A 21,890-nucleotide genomic window follows, 5' to 3' on the forward strand; every position below is an offset into this window, starting at 1 on the left:
CCTCGTCCTTTCTGCAGCCTTTGATATGACCAAACACACCATCCTCCTCCAATATCCAGATCAGTGGGTCTGCCCTGGATTGGTTACAATTTCACCTACGTAATCGCAGCCAGAGCATCTCCAGCAAAGGTTTCTCTTGCCAACCCCACACCGTCACCTTTGGAGTCCCAAGGGCATCTACCTTTGGCCCTCTCCTCTTCTATGTTAAAGGCGCTATAGATGCAAGTTGTTGCAGTAAGTGGTCATCCATCTCAATGCTGTTTGTGGGACTTTGTTGTGTGCAAAATGACTGCTTCATTTGACCAACATAATAGTCACTGCACTTCAAAGTGCTTTGGATCGTTTGGGAACAGTGATGAGATGTTTTATAAATGCAAGCCTTTTTTCTTCTATTATCTTCCTCCTCCCTGCATTTTCATGTATTGAAAATCAAAACTCATCACATCATCTATTTCTAAAATGGTAGAACTCCTTACCTCCCTGCCTCCTAATATTTACAGGCTTTTGAAGCCCAAGCTTGGTGTCACCTAACCACTAAGTTTTAACTTACTTTATTCTCTGATTTTTGAACCTTGATAATGTCCTGCACTAAGTCCTTGGTCCCTCAGCTTGTTTTTCTCCCCCCTCACTTGAGTTTCTCAGTACAATTATTGTTAATTAATCTCTCAGTAATTATGTTATCTTCATGATTTTTTAAAAAGATTTTGTGGATATTGTGCTCGGTGCAACTATAATTAGAGATTCTTGAGAACATAAGATATGGAAAATAACCCAAAACAGGACATCAAAAAATACAGAGTTCACTCATTCTTTAGCTTCCATTTTGAATATCCTTTAGCCCAGAATATACTTATTTCATTTTGACTTGCATATTGGGGGCAGAATCTGGTATTCTATCGTAGAGAAGATATAGAATTAAATATGTAGATTCCAATACTTTCGGTCTTTTCAATTTCCATGCTAGCCAATGACCTGAGGGATCAAAGGGTAAGAACCTGTAGGAGAAAAGCACTGAAGTAATTGATAAAGTATTGAAATAACCAAGTTAATCAATCAAAGCTGAGAGGCTGAAAATTTCCCAGAGCACACGTCCCAGGAGGTGGTCACCCCGCAGCTACAGAGAGTTCAGGAGGATAGATGGAAGAGGCAGGCAGTTCAGGAATCCTCCGGGAGTATGACACTCTCGAACCGATTTTCAGTGCTGAATACCGGTGAGGGTGACGACACCTCGGGGGAGTGCTGTCTAGAGCACATCCATGGCACTGTGGGGCAAATGACTGCACAAGGGGGCACAGCAAAGTGTAGAAATGCAATGGTCATAGGGGATTCGATAGTCAGGGGGATAGACAGCCGTTTCTGCAACCGCCGAAGTGAGTCCTGTATGGAGCGTTTCCTCCCTGCTGCCAAGATAAAGGGCATCACTGAACGGGTGCAGGGGAAGGGGGAACAGCCAGAAGTCGTGGTCCACATTGGAACCAATAACATAGGTAGGAAAAGGATTGAGGTCCTACAGACAGACTTTCAGGGGGTAGGGAGGAAGTTAAAGAGCAGGACCTCAAAGGTAGTAATCTCTGTATTACTCCCAGTGCCACACACTGGTGAGTATAGGAGCAGTGAGATAAGAAAGGTTAATGCGTGGCTGGAGAAATGGTGCAGAAGGGAGGGCTTCAGATTCCTGGGGCATTGGGACCAGTTCTGGGGCAGGAGGGAGCTGTACAAGATGGACGGCTTGCACCTCAACAGGACTGGGACCAATGTCATCACAGGGAGGTTAACTAGTGCTGTAGGGGAGGGTTTGAACTAATTTGGCTGGGGGAGAGGCAACAAAATGAAGCATTAAAGAGGAGATACAAGGTGCAGAGAGGTCTGGGAGAGACAAATAGTATTAGAATAAAGAGTAGTTCAGAAATAGGAGGGATCAGACGGGGAAATACAAGGCAGACTAAGATGGGTTTAGAGTGCATGTGCACAAATGCACGTAGCGTGGTAAATAAGGTTGGTAAGTTGCAGCCACAAGGGATTATGATATAGTGACAATAACGGAGACCTCGCTCATACAAGGGGAGGAATGGGCACTTAATATTCCTGGCTACAATGTTTTCAGGAAAGATAGGGAAGGAGAAAAAGGAGGAGGTGGCAGTATTGATCAAATATACTGTTATAGCACTTAGAAAGGGATGATGTTCTTGAAGGTTCAAAGGCAGAATCTATTTGGTTAGAATTACGGAATAGAGGAGCTATTACACTGCTGGGTGTATACTGTAGGCCACCAAATAGTGGAAAGGGGGTAGAGGAGCAAATTGCAGGCAAATGGCAGAAAGATGCAAGAACTATACAGTAGTAATAAAAACTGAAAATGCTGGAAAAGCTCAGAATGTGAGGCAGCATCTATGGAGAAAGAAACAGAGTTAACGTTTCAGGTTGAAGACCTTTTGTCAGAACTGGAAGATGTTAAAGAGTTAAAGTTTTTAAGCAAGTACAGAGCCAGAGAAAGGGGAGGGAGGAAAGAAAGAACAAAAGGGAAGGTGGGGTGGAAGGTGAGGACAAGGAGGGCCCTATCATGGTTCTGGGAGGGAAGGTGAAGGGGTGAGAGCAGAAGTCCAGGAAATAGGACGGACGTGGTCGATAGGGTAGAGGGCAAGAGTGATTAAATGACAAGAATCGTAGAAAGGTTGCAGTACGGATGGAGGCCATTCGGCCCATCGAGTCCGCACCAGCTCAATGCAAGAGCAATCCAGCTGGTCCCACTCCCCCGCCCTTTCCCCATAGCCCTGCAAATTTTTTCCTTTCAAGGGATGATGACGCAAGGCAGGGAGGGTGGTAATGGGACAAGTAAAGGAACAAAAGATGTGTCTAGAGTAGCTGTGAATGGCAACAGCAGAACCATTACCAGCACCTGCTATCTGAAAAAAAAAATGGGAGCAGTGGTTATGATCTGAAGTTATTGAAATCGTTGTTGAGTCCGGAAGGTTGTAAAGTGCCTAAATGAAAGATGATGTGCTGTTCCTCGAGCTTACCTTGAGCTTCATTGGAACAGCGTAAGAGGCCGAGGACAGAAAGGTCAGAGTGGGAGTGGGACAGGGAATTAAAATGGTGGAATGAGAATTCTGAAGACGGGAGAATGGGTCCGCTGTGCGGAGGGAAGACTCGTGGCCAAAGAATTGGGCATGGAGGCAAAGGCAACGGAAGAAGAGCTCAGCATTATGTCGAGCTCGAAATTCATCGAGGTGGGGGCGTAAGGGGATCAAGCTAAGGCCTTTGCTGAGGACTGTTCGTTCGGGGTCACAGAGGGGAATTTCAGAGGGAACGATGAAAACACGACCAACGGTGAGGTTGGAGGGAGGGATGGGGTCAGAGGAAAGTGATGGGGAAGAAGGAACTTTGCTTCCAATTTCCACCCTTCCCTCGCCTTCACATGGTCCATCTCCGACTCTTCCCTTCCTCGACTTCTCGATCTCCATTTCTGGGGATAGGCTGTCAACCAATATCTATTAAAAGCCTACCAACTCCCACAGCTACTTTGATCACACTTCCTCCCACCCCGCTTCCTGTAAGGACTCGACTCCCTTCTCCCAGTTTCTCCATTTCTTGTCGCTTCTGTTTGGACGATGCCACCTTCTACACTAGTGCTTCCGATAATGTCTTCCTTTTTCCTCAACCGAGGATGCCCCTCCACTGTAGCCGACAGGGCCCTCGACCACGTCCGTCCTATTTCCTGCACTTCTGCTCTCACCCCTTCACCTTCCTTCCCAGAACCATGATAGCGTCCCCCTTGTCCTCACCTTCCACCCCACCAGCCTCCACATTCAACGTATCATCCTCTGCTATTTCCACCACCTCCAGCGTGATCCCACCACCAAACACATCATCCCCTCCCCTTTCAGCATTCCGAAGGGACCGCTCCCTCCGCAACAGCCTGGTCCACTCCTCCATCACCCCCAACACCCGTTCTCCTCCCCACGGCACCATCCCATGCGAGCATAGGAGATGCAACACCTGCCCCTTCATCTCCTCCCTTCCCACCGTCCAGTGTCCCAAACACTCCTTCTAGGTGAAACAGCAATTTACTTGTACTTCTATCAATTTAATATATCGTGGTCGCTGCTCACGATGCGATCTTCTCTACATTGTGGAGACCAAATGCAGATTGGGTGATCGCTTTGCTGAACACCTCCGCTCAGTCAGCAAGCGTGACCCTGACCTGCCGGTCGTTTGCCATTTTAATTGCCCTTCCCACTCTGTCCTTGGCCACTTACTTTGAGCTCCATTGGAAAAGTGTAAGCGTGAGGAACAGCACCTCATCTTTTGTTTAGGCGCTTTACAACCTTCCGGACTCAATATTGATTTCAATAACTTCAGATCATAACCACTACTCCCATTTTTTCAGATAGTAAGTGCTGGTAATGGTTCTGCTGCTGCCATTCACAGCTACTCTGGATCATAAAAATATTCAATTGGAGGAGGGCCAATTTCAGTGGGATGAGAACAGATCTGGCCCGGGTAAATTTGAATCATAGATTGGCAGGCAAAACTGTAATTGAACAGTGGGCGGCCTTTAAAGAGGAGATGATTCGGGTACAGACAAGGTACAAACCAACGAGGGAGAAAGGTAGGGCAACTAAAGCCAGAGCTCCCTGGATGACAAAGGAGATAGAGAATAAGATGAAGTGGAAAAAAGCGACATATGACGGGTGTCAGGTTGGTAACACAAGTGAGAATCAGGCTGAATATAGAAAGTTCAGAGGGTAAGTGAAAAAGGAAATAAGAGGGGCAAAGAGGGAGTATGAGAATAGACTAGCGACCAACATAAAAGGGAATCCAAAAGTCTTCTAAAGGCATGTTAACAGTAAACGGGTAGTAAGAGTACGGGTGGGGCTGATTAGGGACCATAAAGGAGCTCTGCTCATGGAGGCAGTGGGCATGGCTGAGGTATTAAATGAGTACTTTGCTTTGATCTTTACCAAGGAAGATGCTGCCAGAGTCTCGGTAAAGGAAGATATAGCTAAGATACTGGATGGGCTAAAAATTGAGAAAGGCGAGGTACTAGAAAGGCCATCTGTACTTAAAATAGATAAATGTAAGGAATCTTACAACACCAGGTTATAGTCCAACAGTTTTATTTGAAAATCACAAGCTTTCGGAGGCTTTCTCCTTCGTCAGGTGTGTGTGGGATTCCTTGAAATTTATCGCATATATAGACAGAGAAAAATGCCTGGTGATTACAGATAATCTTTCCAACTGCCAGTTATCAAGGCGATCAAAGGAATTGAATGGTGTTCAGACAGAGAGACATTAGATACCAGACGACTGAATATACAAACGGCCAGAACCAGAGACAGAGACAGAGAAACATCCGAAAGGAAGAGAAAGAGAGAGAATGACCAGTTGTATTAAGAACAGATAACTTTTTTTTCCCACTGGTGGGGTTACGTGTAGCGTGACATGAACCCAAGATCCCGGTTGAGGCCGTCCTCATGGGTGCGGAACTTGGCTATCAATTTCTGCTCGACAATTTTGCGTTGTCGTGTGTCTCGAAGGCCGCCTTGGAGAACGCTTACCCAAAGATCAGTGGCTGAACGTCCTTGACTGCTGAAGTGTTCCCCGACTGGGAGGGAACCCTCCTGTCTGGCAATTGTTGCGCGGTGTCAGTTCATCCGTTGTAGCAGTGTCTGCATGGTCTCGCCAATGTACCATGCTCCAGGGCATCCTTTCCTGCAACGTATGAGATAGACAACGTTGGCCGAGTCACAGGAGTATGAACCATGTACCTGATGGGAGGTGTCCTCTCGTGCGACGGTGGTATCTGTGTTGATGATCTGGCATGTCTTGCAGTGGTTGCCGTGGCAGGGTTGTGTGGTGTTGGGGACGCTGTTCTCCTGAAAGCTGGGTAATTTGCTGCGAACGATGGTTTGTTTGAGGTTGAGTGGCTGTTTGAAGGAGAGTAGTGGAGGCGTGGGGATGGCCTTAGCGAGGTGTTCGTCGTCATCGTGACATGTTGAAGGCTGCGGAGAACATGGCGCAGTTTCTCCGCTCCGGGGAAATACTGGACGACGAAGGGTACTCTGTTGGTTGCGTCCCGTGTTTGTCTTCCGAGGAGGTCTATGCGATTTTTCGCTGTGGCCCGTCGGAACTGTCGATCGACGAGTCGAGCGTCATATCCCGTTCTTAAGAGGCATTGTTCTCTGTCTATATATGAGATAAATTTCAAGGAATCCCACACACACCTGACGAAGGAGAAAGCCTCCGAAAGCTTGAGATTTTCAAATAAAACTGTTGGACTATAACCTGCTGTTGTAAGATTCCTTACATTTGTACACCCCAGTCCATCACCGGCATCTCCACATCATAAAATAGATAAGTCACCTGGTCCGGATGGGATGTACCCTAGGATGCTGAGGGACGTAAGAGGGGAAATTGTGGAAGTACTGGCCATAATCTTCCAGACATCCTTAGATACGGGGGTGGTGCCAGAGGATTGGAGACACCCTTGTTCAAAAAAGGGTGTAAAGATAAACCCAGCAACAATAGGCCATTCGGTGGTGGGGAAACGTTTGGAAACAATAATCCGGGACAGAATTAACGGTCACTTGGACGAGTGTGGATTGATTCGGGAAAGCCAGCACAGATTTGTTAAAGGCAAATCATGTTTAACCAACTTGATAGAGGTTTTGATGAGGTAGCAGAGAGGGTAGATGAGGGCAATGCAGTTGATGTGGTGTATATGGGTTTTCAAAAAGCGTTTGATAAAGTGCCACATGGTATGCTTGCTATTAAGATTGCGGCCCATGCAATAAAGGGGGCAATAGCAACATGGATACAGAATTGGCTAAATGACAGGAAACAGAGAGTAGTGGTGAGCGGTTGTTTTTCGGACTGGAGGGAGGTTTATAGTGGTGTTCCCCAGGGGTCGGTGCTGGGACCACTGCTTTTCTTGATATATATTAATGACTTGGACTTGGGAGTACAGGGCACAATTTCAAAATTTCCAAATGACACAAAACTTGGAATGGTAGTGAACAGTGAGGAGGATAGCAACAGACTTCAAGAGGATAAAGACACTCTGGTGGCACGGGCGGACACGTAGCAGATGAAGTTTAACGCGGAAAAATGCGAAGTGATCATTTCGGTAGGAAAAATGAGGAGAGGCAAAATAAACTAGAGGGCACAATTCTAAAAAGGGTGGAGGAACAGAGGGATCTGGGAGTGTATGTGCTTAAATCGTCGAAGGTGGCAGGGCAGGTTGAGAAAGCGGTTAAAAATGCATACGGAGTCCTGGGCTTTATAAATAGAGGCATAACGTACAAAAGCTAGGAAGTCATGATGAACCTTAATAAAACACCGGTTCGGCCACAACTGGAGTATTATGTCCAGTTCTGGGCACCGCACTTTAGGAAGCATGTGAAGGCCTAAGAGAGGGTGCAGAGGAGATTTACCAGAATGATTCCAGGGATGAGGGACTTAAATTATATGGATAGACTGGAGAGGCTGGGATTGTTCTCCTTGGAACAGAGAAGGTTGAGAGGACTCTTCCATCACATCCCTGTCCTATCCCACTGGAAGGACAGAGGTGGCGGTACAGTGATATATCGTCGGACTCCTCAACATTGACTCAGGAACCCATGAAATCTCATAGCATCAGGTCAAACATTGGCAAGGAAACCTCCTGCTGACCACCTACTGCCCTCCCTCAGCTGATGAATCAGTCCTCCTCCATGTTGAGAACCACTTGGAGGAAGCACTGAGGGTAGCAAGGGCACACAATGTACTCTGGGGGACTACAATGTCCATCACCAACAGTGGCTCAGTCCTGAAGGACATAGCTGCCAGACTGGGCCTGCAGCAGGTGGTGAGTGAACCAACACGAGGGAAAAACCTACTTGACCTCGCCCTCACCAATCTACCTGTCGCAGATGCATCTGTATTGGTAGGAGTGACCACCGCACAGTCCTCGAGGAGACGAAGTCCTGTCTTCGCACTGAGGACACTATCCAACGTGTTGTGTGGCACTACCACCGTGCTAAATGGGATAGATTCAGAACAGATCTGGCAGCTCAAAACTGGGCAACCATGAGGCGCTGTGGGCCATCAGCAGCAGCAGATTTGTATTCCAGAACAATCTATAACCTCATGGCCCGGCATATTCCTCACTCTACCATTACCAACAAGCCAGGGGATCAACCCTGGTTCAATGAGGAGTGTAGAAGAGCATGCCAGGAGCAGCACCAGGCGTACCTAAAAATGAGGAGCCAACCTGGTGAAGCTACAACTCAGGACTACATGCATGCTAAACAGCGGAAGAAACATGCTATCGACAGAGCATAAACGATTCCACAACCAACAGATCAAAGCTCTGCAGTCCTGCCACATCCAGTCGTGAATGGTGGTGGACAATTAAACAACGGGAGGAGGAGGCTCTGTAAACATCCCCATCCTCAATGATGGCAGAGTCCAGCACGTGTGCAAAAGACAAGGCTGAAGCGTTTGCAACCATCTTCAGCAGAAGTGCCAAGTAGATGATCCATCTCTGCCTCCTCCCGATATCCCCACCATCACAGAAGCCAGTCTTCAGCCAATTCGATTCATTCTACCTGGTATCAAGAAACAGCTGGGTGCACTGGATACAGCAAAGGTTATGGGCCCCAACATCATCCCAGCTGTAGCGCTGAAGACTTGTGCTCCAGAACTAGCCGTGCCGCTAGCCAAGCTGTTCCAGTACAGCTACAACACTGGCATCTACCCGACAATGTGGAAAATTGCCCAGGTATGTCCTGTCCACAAAAAGCAGGACAAATCCAATCCAGCCAATTACCACATCAGTCTACTCTCAATCATCAGTAAAGTGATGGAAGGTGTCGTCGGCAGTGCTATCAAGCGGCACTTACTCACCAATAACCTGCTCACCGATGCTCAGTTTGGGTTCCGCCAGGACCACTCGGATCCAGACCTCATTACAGCCTTGGTCCAAACATGGACAAAAGAGCTGAATTCCAGAGGTGAGCCGAGAGTAACTGCCCTTGAAATCAAGGCAGCATTTGACCGAGTGTGGCACCAAGGAGCCCTAGTAAAATTGAAGTAAATGGGAATCAGGGGGAAAACTCTCCAGTGGAGAGTCATACCTAGCACAAAGGAAGATGGTAGTGGTTGTTGGAGGCCAATCATCTCAGCCCCAGGACATTGCTGCAGGAGTTCCTCGGGGCAGTGTCCTGGGCCCAACCATCTTCAGCTGCTTCATCAATGATCTTCCCTCCATCATAAAGTCAGAAATGGGGATGTTCGCTGATGATTGCACAGTGTTCAGTTCCATTCGCAACCCCTCAAATAATGAAGCAGTCCGTGCCCGCATGCAGCAAGACCTGGACAACATCCAGGCTTGGGCTCATAAGTGGCAAGTAACATTTGCGCCAGACAAGTGCCAGGCAATGACCATCTCCAACAAGAGAGAGTCTAACCACCTCCACTTGACATTCAACGGCATTACCACCGTCAAATCCCCCACCATCAACATCCTGGGGATCACCATTGACCAGAAACTTAATTGGACTAGCCACATAAATACTATGGCTACAAGAGCAGGTCAAAGGCTGGGTATTCTGCAGCAAGTGACTCACCTCCTGACTCCCCAAAGCCTTTCCACCATCTACAAGGCACAAGTCAGAAGTGTGATGGAATACTCTCCACTTGCCTGGATGAGTGCAGCTCCAACAACACTCAAGAAGCTCAACATTATCCAGGACAAAGCAGCCCACTTGATTGGCACCCCTCCACCACCCTAAACATTCACTAAATGTAAGATTCATAATACAGTAGAGAACCAAGCTGAATACAAAAAGTACAGGGGAGAACTGAAATAGGAAATAAGAGGGGCAAAGAGAGTATATGAGAATAGATTAGCAGATAACATTAAAAGGAATCCAAAAGTCTTTTATAAACATATATATAGTAAAAAGGTAGTCAAAAGAAGGGGCCGATTAGGGACCAAAAAGGAGATCTTCTTGTGGAGGCAGAGGACATAGCTGAGGTACTAAATGAGTACTTTGCATCTGTCTTCACTTAAGAGGAGGATGCTGCCAATATCACAGTAAAGGAGGTAGATCAGAAATTGGATAGGATAAAAATAGATAAAGAGGAGGTACTTAAAAGGTAGGCAGCGCTCAAAGTAGGAAAGTAACCCGGTCCGGATGGGATGCATCCTAGGTTACTGAGGGAAGTAAGGCAGGAAACTGCAGAGGCTAAGGCCACAATCTTCCAATCCTCCTTAGCGGTGCCAGAGGACTGGAGGATTGCAAATGTTACACCTTTATTCAAAAAAGGGGAAAGGGACACACCTGGCAATTTCAGGGCAGTCAGCCTAATGTCAGTGGTGGGGCAACTTTTGGAGACAATAATCCAGGTCAAAATTAATTGGCACTTAGAAAAATGTGGGTTAATAATTGAAAGCCAACACAGATTTCCTAGAGGTAAATCGTGTTTGACTAACCTGATTGAATTCTTTGATGAAGTAACAGAGGGTTGATGAGGGTAGTGCTGTTGATGTTATGCATATGGACTTTCAAAAGGCATTTGATAAAGTACATCATAGAATTGTTAGCAAAATTGAAGCCCATGGGATTAAAGGGACAGTGGCAGTGTGGATACAAAATTCGCTAAGGGACAGAAAGCAGAGAGTCGTGATAAACAGTTGTTTTCCAGACTGGAGGGAAGTGTGCAGTGGTGTCCCCCAGAGGTCGGTGTTGGACCACTGCTCTTTTTCATACATATCAATGAGCTGGACTTGGGTGTACAGGGCATAATTTCAAAGTTTGCAGATGACACAAAATTCATCTTCCTCAGGATCCTAGGATGTATCTCGTGGGGCTCTGGCACTTTGTTTTCCTTTAGCTTAGCCAACGTATTTAAAATTTTCTTCTTATCCATGGTAATATCGCTCATCTCGCTCTCAACCATTTCAGGATTCACCTCCTCTCTGATAGCCTTCTCTTTAGTAAAGACCGATGGCCAGTCCTTATGATAATCAAGAAAATGGTTGAAGTATTTAATAAGAACATAAGAAATAAGAGCAGGAGTAGGCCATACGGCCCCTCGAGCCTACTCAGCCATTTAATAAGATCATGGCTGATCTTCAACCTCAACTCCTTTCCCACCTGATCCCCATATCCCGTGATTCCCTTATAGTCCAAAAATCTATCGATCTCAGTCTTGAATGTACTTGAGCTTTATAAATAGTGATGAAGAGTACAAAAGCAAGGAGGTTATGATGAACCTTTATAAAACACTTGTTCGGCCACAACTAGAGTATTATGTCCAGTTCTGGGCACTGCACTTTAGGAAGGATGTGAAGGCCTTCGAGAGGGTGCAGAAAAGATTTACTAGAATGATTCCAAGGATGATGGAATTTAGATACGTGCGTAGACTAGAGTAACTAGGGTTGTTCTCCTTAGAGCAGAGACGGTTGAGAGGAGATTTGATAGAGGTATTCAAAATCATGAAGTGTCTGGACAGGGTAGAGAGAGAAACTGTTCCCATTGGCGGATGGGTCAAGAACCAGAGGACATAGATTTAAAGGTGATTGGCAAAAGAACCAAAGGCGACGAGAAAAAAAACTTTTTTTTTTAAATGGCGAGAACACAGCGAGTGGTTAGGATCTGGAATGCACTGCCCGAGGGGGTGGTGGAGGCAGTTTCAATCGTGGCTTTCAAAAGGGAATTGGATAAGTACTTGAAGGAAAAAAATTTGCAGGGCTACGGGGATAGAGCGGGGGAGTAAGACTACCTGGATTGCTCTTGCAGAGACCCGGCACAGACTCAACGGCTCAACTTCTGTGCTGTAACCATTCTATGATTCAACGACTGAGCATCCACAGCCCTCTGAAGTAGAGAATTCCAAGGATTCACAACCCTCTGACTGAAGAAATTCCTCCTCATCTCAGTCCTAAATCACACAGCCCTTATCCTCAAACTATGCCCCCTAGTTCTAGACTCTCCAGCCAGCAGAAACAGCCTCTCCACATCCGCCCTGTCAAGTCCTCTAAGAATTTAAACGTTTAATGAGATCACCTCTCATTCTTCTAAACTCCAGAGAATATAGACCCATTCTACTCAATCTCTCCTAATAGGACAACCCTGTCATCCCAGGAATCAATCTGGTGAACCTTCGTTGCACCACCTCTAAGGCAAGTATATCCTTCCTTAGGTAAGGAGACCAAAACTGTACACAGTACTCCAGGTGTGTTCTCACAAAAATCCTGTACAATTGCAGCAAGATTTCCTTACTCTTGTACTCCATCCCCCTTGCAATAAAGACCAACATGCTATTTGCCTTCCTAATTGCTTGCTGTACCTGCATGTTAACTGTGTTTCATGGACAAGAACACCCAAATCCCTCTAAACACCAACATTTAATAGTTTCTCACCATTTAAAAAAATATTCTGTTTTTCTATTCTTCCTACCAAAGTGAATAACTTCACATTTCCCCACATTAGACTCCATATGCCACCTTCTTGCCCATTCACTTAACCTGTCTATTTCCCTTTGCAGACTCTCTGTGCACTCCTCACAGCTTAATTTCCCACCTAACTTTGTACTCAGCAAACTTGGATATATTACACACGGTCCCTTCATCTCAGTCATTAATATACATTGTAATTAGCTGAGGCCCAAGCACTGATCCTTGCAGCACTCCACTATTTACAGCCTGCCCACCTGAAAATGATCCGTTTGTTCCTACTCTGTTTTCTGTCCATTAACCAATCCTCTATCCATGCTCATATATTACCCCCAACCCCATGAGCTCTTATCTTGCGTAACAATCTTTTATGTGGCACCTTATCGAATGCCTTTTGAAAATCCAAATATACGACATCCACTAGTTCCCCTTTATCTACCCTGCTAATTACATCCTCAAAAAACTAATCAATTTGTCAAACACAATTTCCCTTTCATAAAACCATGTAGACTCTGCCTAATCATATGATTTTCTAAGTGCCCTGTTACTATTTCCTTAATAATGGATTCCAGCATTTTCCTGACGACTGATCATCTACAAATTGATAGTTCTCTTCTCCCAGTGATTCCACCTCGCTCTTGTAGACATCATTTCTTCGAAGTCTTAATGAGTGCCTAGAGTCCTTTCTCTACTCTGGATGTCTAGCCTCATTCTGGAACAAACCCTCACTTCTTTTCTCTCTACATTAACCATAGATGTGCCTGTGGTTAGTTCGCTCAGCCAGCAGAACGAATACAATGTGGCTGATGCTTACGGCCAATGAAAGAAAAAATACACCGAAGCCAGCCACCTCAAAGAACATTCTGAAAAATCATGGTCGCACAATTCATTGTGTCAGTGTTTGTGGAATAAATTAAAATTCTCATCCTTGTTTTCAAATCCCTCCAGGGCCTCGCCCCTCCCTATCTCTGTAACCTCCTCCAGCCCGACAACCCTCCACAATCTCTGCGTTCCTCCAATTCTGGCCTCTTGCGCATCCTCGATTTTCATCGCTCCACCATTGGCGGCCGTGCCTTCAGCTGCCTTGGCCCTAAACTCTGGAATTCCCTCCCTACACCACCCCACCTCTCTCTCTCCTCTTTTAAGACAATCCTTAAAATCTACCTCTTTGACCGAGCTTTTGGTCACTCGTCCTAATATCTCCTGATGTGGTTCGGTGTCAAATTTTGTTTGATAACGATCTTGTGAAGCGCCTGGGACGTTTTACTACATTAAAAGGCGTTCTATAAATGCAAGGAGTTGTTGTAAAGATTAAATTTTCACCAAGCTTTTCACGTTTAGCACACTTAGCTACCATTTTGTAATGGCAGACTGAGCAGCATCCACAGTTTTTGTTGTGCTAAATCTTACAATACTTCAATTTACAACATTTTTTCTCTATATTAAAACACCAATTGTTACACAAATTTCTTCTTGTCACATTACTTTCCATAACCCTGTTAGTATCTAATATCAATAGATCCCTTTCCTATCACAATATTCTATTCATTATAAAGATATTAATATACATTTCCACAAAATACAATGTTCCATAATTTAAAACGTCCTTGGAGAATGAGTTTTACCATTGCCAGTCTATTCTGTTTAATGTTGACTATATAATCATTGCTGGACACTGGACAGAGAGGGGGTGGAAAAGCTATTTTGGAAGAGTTACTGAGCCAAAGGGAACTGAATTATGAATAGATACGGTCATTAACCAAGGGCATTTCAGCAACTGGGTTACTTTAATGGTGTATGTAAATTCAGCTCAGTCACACTGTCTGACTCGGTAACTCATTCAAGCCAGGTCCCCTAATGAGGTCATCAGCATTCAATGTTTACAGAAATATTCAGAAGAAAAAAAACAATGTTGAAATGAATTAGAACTCTAACTATTGATATCCTTTTTGCTGTTGTCATTAGGTGCATTTAGCATAATGGTATTACTATACTATAGAAAACAGTACTTAAGCCAATGCACTTTAATGTGGTACTCATAATTCATCACAAATTGGTCTTGCTACCAATGACAAACCTGTGACCACCAGGACTTCACCCCAGTGTTAAGCAGTTCAAAATGCCTCTTCAAACACAACTCAAGTTTTGAAGGACAAAAATATACTTGTACTGCTGGGTGTTTTTACTACGGTTCAAACAGACATGACTTGAAAACACCCTTACGCTCCAACAAGATACTAGGGACAACCCTGCCTTTTAGTAAGTCCCGCTATGGCTCTACCAAGTCAATGTTTAATGAGGGAGGGGGGAGAGTAGGAGGAGAGTGTGCAGGAGGGACAAAGATGCACACCAATGGATTTCTAAAAATGAAGCCTTCTGACCCACTAGGCCACTGAAAACTAATGCTATTCAGTATTTTGTCATGAGGAGGACTTAAGAAACTGCTTATTGTTTTAACTGCAACACAAGGTTTTTTACCAATACTGTACAGCTTATAGTAGAGAGTGAACAGATTCCCCCCCCCATCCCAAACTTCTTCAATAAAAATAATAGGTGATGGGTTTCTAACTCTATTACTTCTCTCCATAAACTCCCTATTGGGCTGCCTAACTTGTGGAAAAAAACTGGATCCTTTAATTAAAAGGAACCATTGCTACTGATGCATTATAATTCAGTGTGGATACAACTATATGTGTGAGCCTCACACTTCTCTCTCTCTCTCTCTCGAGATCACAGTTTAATGTATTCTGTTCTCTTTGCTGTCCTTACTTATAAAAAATTTATCAAGTTAAATTGCCAAAAACATAGCTGTGCTGCAGAGTACTGTAGTTATTCAGTGACTATTGCTGTACATTTATATAAATCTACATGACTTCAAAGTGTCCCTAAGTGCTTTATAACTCTGTTACCTCCCACCAATTATAATAATGCATTCCATATTGGTTTACACATTTTTTTTCAGTATATTGTACACTCTCAGCAATAGATTCCCAACTTAGCAATTCGGCTCTCAGTAAGGGGACAATGTGCATAACAATTTGAACAATATTTACAGGTCATTAACAAAGCTCTTTTGCACCATTTTATAAAGGTTACCTAATTGAAGCTGAGTGCAAGCAGTGGCGAGTTATGCATTTGACTAAAATCTAGTCTCTCTCAAATTCATGCTTTTTGATTCAATCATTTTTGAATTCAAGGTGAAGAATGTCGATGCTAGGGGCAAATACAAAACACTTCGGTTTAAGCACCAAACTCTTGTAGATGCACAGTAAAGCTCATTCCAATTTGTCCAAAGTGGCTTAGGCCCACCCTCAGAAAGGATAGTGTTACCAATTGAGCCAAGCAACACACTTAAAAGCAAGGTGCAGTGAACAGGTCCTAGATAGGAAATTATACTGCAGGAGGGGGCCATTTGACACAAGTTCATCCCTTTTTGGTTGAACTTAACCTCATCTTACCATATTCCTCTATTGTCATACATATATCTAGAAGTCTCTTTAATGCATTTATACAGTTTGCTTTCTTGGTAACTCACTCCATACATCTATTGCTCTTTGTGACTTAACACTGCATTAATTCCATTTTTCTAATGTTAAATAGCTAATTTTTAATCACTCCCTAACTTTTGAACTCATCTTAGAATCATACAGCACAGAACACAGTGCCAAATGGCCTCCCTCTGTGCCATATGATTCTAAAGGATTTTTTTTCAATTTAGTCAATCCCTTCATGATTTTGAAAACTTCCATTTCCACCTTGATAGTCATTTCCCCAAAATTTCCCCTATCACACTTATAAGTTTAGAGTCCCAAGACCTGATGCCATCTTTGTCGCTCTACACTTCACCCCTCGGGGCAACAACCGCCTTCTTAGGTCACATTGACCAATACTGCAAATGGGATCTAATAAATGACTTAGCACGAACACTTCAGATTTGTATTTTATCCCTCTGCTGCTACAAACCAGAACCTGGCTGTCTTTCTTACTGCAGATATGCACTGGACTGATGGCTTTAATGATTTCTCTAAATAACCACAGATTAATTAACTGATCCACATGCTGCTTTGCTTTTCCATTCAACATGCACAACCCAATATGGTTCCTATTATTTGACATTTGTCTTCACTGAATTGCTTTTGCCAGTTACTGGCCTAAATTCCTTTAAAAAAAAATCTGAATCTGATTCCAGTATTCCTCATTATTTGATTTCTTTCCAGTTTTAGCATACTCAAATCAGGATATTTTGCTTTTGATACCCTTGTCCATTTATACGTTATAATCAAGGTTTTTTTTTCTTTTATTCGTTCATAGGACGTAGGCGTCGCTGGCAAGACCAGCATTTATTACCCATCCCTAATTGCCCTTGAGAAGGTGGTGGTGAGCCGCCTTCTTGAACCGCTGCAGTCCGTGTGGTGAAGGTTCTCCCACAGTGCTGTTAGGTAGGGAGTTCCAGGATTTTGACCCAGCGACGATGAAAGAACAACGATATATTCCCAAGTCAGGGTGTTGTGTGACTTGGGTTATATATTATAATAAAGGGTTCCAAGATAAAATGCTGTGGTACCCAATCAGCACCATTATTGAGCATTCTAACCCTATACCCCATGACTTTAGCATCAATCTCAGGTTACAGGCTAGAGTGTAGCAATGGTGCTTTTCGCACCTACCGTGGCTGGTCCTGATTAAGCCTGATTTGGTTATCAATAAGACAGTCAAAGCAGAGATGCTTTGAGCTCAGTGGAATTACTGTGACCTGGATACCACAGAGAAAAATTAGAATGAGTCAAAGTGCATGCGGGCAAGTTTTTTTTTACTGCAATATTTCCACAATCTTCTTTCTCTCCCTCTTTTCCCTTATCCCCAAGAACACATCCACATGATGCGCCAGAGACTAAACCCAAAACTGTTGGACCCCGAGTGGAACTTCAAACCCCACACCTAGTCCATCATCAAGAATGCCTATTTCTATCTCCAGAATGCAACATTTGACACATGCAGGTAATGGCTTTATTAATGTACCAGAATATAATAAACTTAACACATTGTTGTATCATAACCAGAAAACTTGACTTACTGAGCATTCTGCAGCTGTAAGAATGAGTATAAAACTTTAGATGCAATTTCCTACACTGTTGATGCATGTTGTGGAATATAAGTTAAAAGCCATTTCCACGCTAGGTTCAGGATAATTCCAGTGATCAGTTCACAGCATGTCAGCATTTTCACATTTTCTTGAAATCTTCACACCACGAAATCTGGAGACTCAAATGATAACTTGCAGCAGTGGAGATTGATAACCTCAGGAGAAGGTCTAGGTCATAACATGAAGGCAATAACAGGGCTGCTATTTCTGAACAAAGTGCTCAGTATGGTCACATGGGAAATTAAATTCTTTCCTAGGTCTTCCTAACCCCTACACTAATGGGTACAAAGAAAGATTAAAATGTTTTTTTTAAAAACCATATGGCTGAAAGATACATTAATTATTAGTGGCCTAAGTTGGGCTAGTTTTGCAAAGTTAACTCAGCACCAAACCAATGTCACCTATTTTTATTTTAAAAGAAAGATATTATGTTGACGAAGAGTAACAAATGTCCTTCTTTAGGTGTGCTGCCAATCTCCCTATCCCATTGCAATTTCCAATCATCCATGGAAGGTGTCCAGGTGTATTGTTGCTGGGTTCCAGCAACAATCACAGAATGTAATAATTACCTTTCATTACACCTGAGAGCTTCTAATTCCTACTGATCTAGCAGGGGAATACCCTGGAATTAGTGGTACTGGGTGTGTATATCATGTTCATGTAGTGAGAATACAACGGTCAAAATCACATCCATGCTGGTCTAGAATTAACGTCTAAAAATGAGATTGGACAATCAGGTTCAGCTTTGCAAAGATCCAAGTTCTAACCCTCCAGAGGCAAACCCAGAATAATTTCCTTCTCGTCGTGCTTTCCCAATAATTCAGCTTGCAATCTCTGCCGCAAAACCGATCAGAATAAGCATACCTTCATATTTTCCTGCAAAGGGGAAGAAACAGTGCAGGTACTAAAAGAAAATTTCACACCAACTGATTACAATTTCAAAATGCATTTCCAACAATGCAAAGATTTAAAGAGACTTTCCCTCTCGCTCTCCTACCCCCCAATGGAGATACCTCAATATGTGCAGAAAGTTGAGATTTCTCCTTCTCTCTTCTCTCAAGGGACCGTTTCAGCTCTTCCACCTCAGACAGGACAACACTGCGGCTCAGCTGTGCTCTGAGCTCCAAAATCTGTTTCTCCAACAATTGCTTCTCGCGCTCTGACCTTCCAGCCACTGCAACACAAGAAACTTCGAACATTTAGGAAGGGAAAAACAACGAAGCAGGGAAAAGAACAAACAGAAAATCCACTAGGTACTGATGACCAGCGTTCATAATTTTACTTCAAGACAAATCCAAACACAATTTTAAATAATATCATGGACATTTTTGGAAATATTAGCTTTCAAAGCAGTAGAACTTGATACCTAGAGATGTAAATTGTGTCGCAGGCCCAGGGAGTCCCTCTAAAAATACTACTAGAACATCCCAGTACTGCCAGACCCTAGACCCCTTCCGCAGTGCCTGATTCCTGGCTTGCCTACACCCCTGTTCCTATAAAACCTTTAATCCACCATCAACAATACCATGGGAAATCTGCTCATAATTAAACAACTCAATTATGGTGATTTACTAAAGTAATTCTTCAATATGTTATAGCATGGATTAACATTTGACACATCCAAAACTGGCTATATATCAATGATTACAAATACACCAATCAATTGGTTGAGGAGGGTGATAAGCTGAACTTTGATGCAGCCAAATGGATTGCTCCCATTCAATATAAACTGCACAGGAAACCTTAAGATACCATTTAAATTCAATCTATTAATTCCCAGGGCATCTGACTGCCAGTGGTTGGAGCTAATTTAATGAGATATTTCATAACACTCAGCAAAGATACATTCCAGTGAGAAAGAAAGACTCTAGGGGAAGGACATACCATCCGTGGCTAACTAAGGAAGTTAAAGATAGTATCAAATTGAAAGAAAAAGCATACAATTCCACGAAGACTAGTGGCAGTTCAAAAGATTGGACAGAATAGAAAAAACAGAAAAGAATGACTAAAAGAATAATAAGGAGGGAGAAATTAGAGTACGAGAGAAAGCTAGCTAGAAATATAAAAACAGATAGTAAGAGTTTCTACATGTATTTAAAAAAGGAAAAGAGTAAGTAAAGTGAGCGTTGGTCCTCTAGAGTGTGTGTCTGGGGAATTAATAATGGAGAATAAGGAAATGGCGGATGAATTGAACAGATATTTTGCATCCGTCTTCACTGTACAGGATACAAATAACATGCCGGAAATAATTGTGAATCAAGAGGTGAAAGGGAGGGAGGAACTTAAAACATTTACAATCACCAGGGAAAGGGTTCCGAAAAAATTATTAGAACTAAAAGCTGATAAGTCCCCAGGTCCTGATGGACTTCATCCTAGGGTCTTAAAAGAAGCGGCTGCAGAGATAGTAGATGCATTGGTATTAATTTTCCAAAATTCCCTAGATTCTGGAAGGGTCCCATCAGATTGGAAAATAGCAAATGTAACTCCTCTATTCAAGAAAGGAGGGAGACAGAAAGCAGGAAACTACAGGCCAGTTAGCTTAACATCTGTCATAGGGAAAATGCTAGAATCTATTATTAAGGAGGTTATAGCAGGGCACTTAGAAAATCTCAATGCAATCAGGTAGAGTCAACACAGCTTTTTGAAAGGGAAATCATGTTTGACTAATTTATTAGAGTTCTTTGAGGAAGTAACAAGCAAAGTGGATAAAGGGGATCCTGTGGATGTGGTGTACTTGGATTTCCAGAAGGCTTTTGCCAAGGTGCCACATCAAAGGCTACTACACAAAATAAGAGCTCATGGTGTAGGGGGTAACATATTAGCATGGATAAAGGGTTCGTTAGCTAACAGGAAGAATAAATGGGTCATTTTCAGGTTGGCAAGATGTAAGAGTGGAGTGCCACAGGGATCAGTGCTTGGGCCTCAACTATTTACAATCTAGATCAATGACTTGGATGAAGGGACCGAATGTATGGTTGCTAAATTTGCTGATGACAAAGGTAGGTAGGAAAGTAAGTCGTGAAGAGGACATAAGGAATCTGCAAAGGGATATAGATAGAATATAGATAAGTGAGTGGGCAAAAATTTGGCAGATGGAATATAGAATCATAGAAGTTTACAACATGGAAATAGGCCCTTCGGCCCAACATGTCCATGTCACCCAGTTTATACCACTAAGCTAGTCCCAATTGCCTGCACTTGGCCCATATCCCTCTATACCCATCTTACCCATGTAACTGTCCAAATGCTTTTTAAAAGACAAAATTGTACCCGCCTCTACTACTGCCTCTGGCAGCTCGTTCCAGACACTCACCACCCTTTGAGTGAAAAAATTGCCCCTCTGGACCCTTTTGTATCTCTCCCCTCTCACCTTAAATCTATGTCCCCTCGTTATAGACTCCCCTACCTTTGGGAAAAGATTTTGACTATCTACCTTATCTATGCCCCTCATTATTTTATAGACTTGTATAAGATCACCCCTCAACCTCCTACTCTCCAGGGAAAAAAGTCCCAGTCTATCTAACCTCTCCCTATAAGTCAAACCATCAAGTCCCGGCAGCATCCTAGTAAATCTTTTCTGCACTCTTTCTAGTTTAATAATATCCTTTCTATAATAGGGTGACCAGAACTGTACACAGTATTCCAAGTGTGGCCTAACTAATGTCTTGTACAACTTCAACAAGACATCCCAACTCCTGTATTCAATGTTCTGACCAATGAAACCAAGCAAGCTGAATGCCTTCTTCACCACCCTATCCACCTGTGACTCCACTTTCAAGGAGCTATGAACCTGTACTCCTAGATCTCTTTGTTCTATAACTCTCCCCAACGCCCTACCATTAACGGAGTAGGTCCTGGCCCGATTCGATCTCCCAATGTGGGAAAATGTGATCTTGTCCACTTTAGCAGGAGGAATAGAAAAGCAGTATATTATTTAAATGGAGAGAGATTGCAGAACTGTGAGGTTCAGAGGGATCTGGGTGTCCTAGTACATGAATCACAAAAAGTTAGTATGCAGGTACAGTAAGTGATTAGGAAGGCAAATGGAATCTTGTCATTTATTGCAAGGGGAATGGAATATAAAAGTAGAGATGTTTTGCTACAGTTGCACAGGGCATTGGTGAGATCACATCTAGAATACTGTGTGCAGTTTTGGTCTCCTCATTTGAGAAAGGACATAATTGCTTTGGAGGCGGTTCAGAGAAGGTTCACTCGACTGATTCCTGGGATGAGGGGGTTATCTTATGAGGAAAGGTTGGACAAGTTGGGCCTGTATACACTGGAGTTTAGAAGAATGAGAGGTGA

The 21,890-nt window shown here is 43.5% G+C and overlaps 1 protein-coding gene across 5 annotated transcripts in view; it reads right to left on the reverse strand.

Annotated features, from left to right (window-relative positions):
* LOC137326706 (centrosomal protein of 128 kDa-like) overlaps positions 1-21,890 on the reverse strand; it is a 359,621-nt gene that overhangs the window by 239,440 nt on the left and 98,291 nt on the right. For all 5 annotated transcript variants that reach the window (XM_067992037.1, XM_067992041.1, XM_067992038.1 and 2 more), the window contains exon 12: positions 18,599-18,759. In XM_067992037.1, the coding sequence (XP_067848138.1) occupies positions 18,599-18,759 (161 nt within the window). The remainder of the gene's footprint in view (positions 1-18,598; positions 18,760-21,890) is intronic.

This window comes from Heptranchias perlo, chromosome 10 (assembly GCF_035084215.1).
Source record: "Heptranchias perlo isolate sHepPer1 chromosome 10, sHepPer1.hap1, whole genome shotgun sequence".
NCBI lineage: Eukaryota > Metazoa > Chordata > Chondrichthyes > Hexanchiformes > Hexanchidae > Heptranchias > Heptranchias perlo.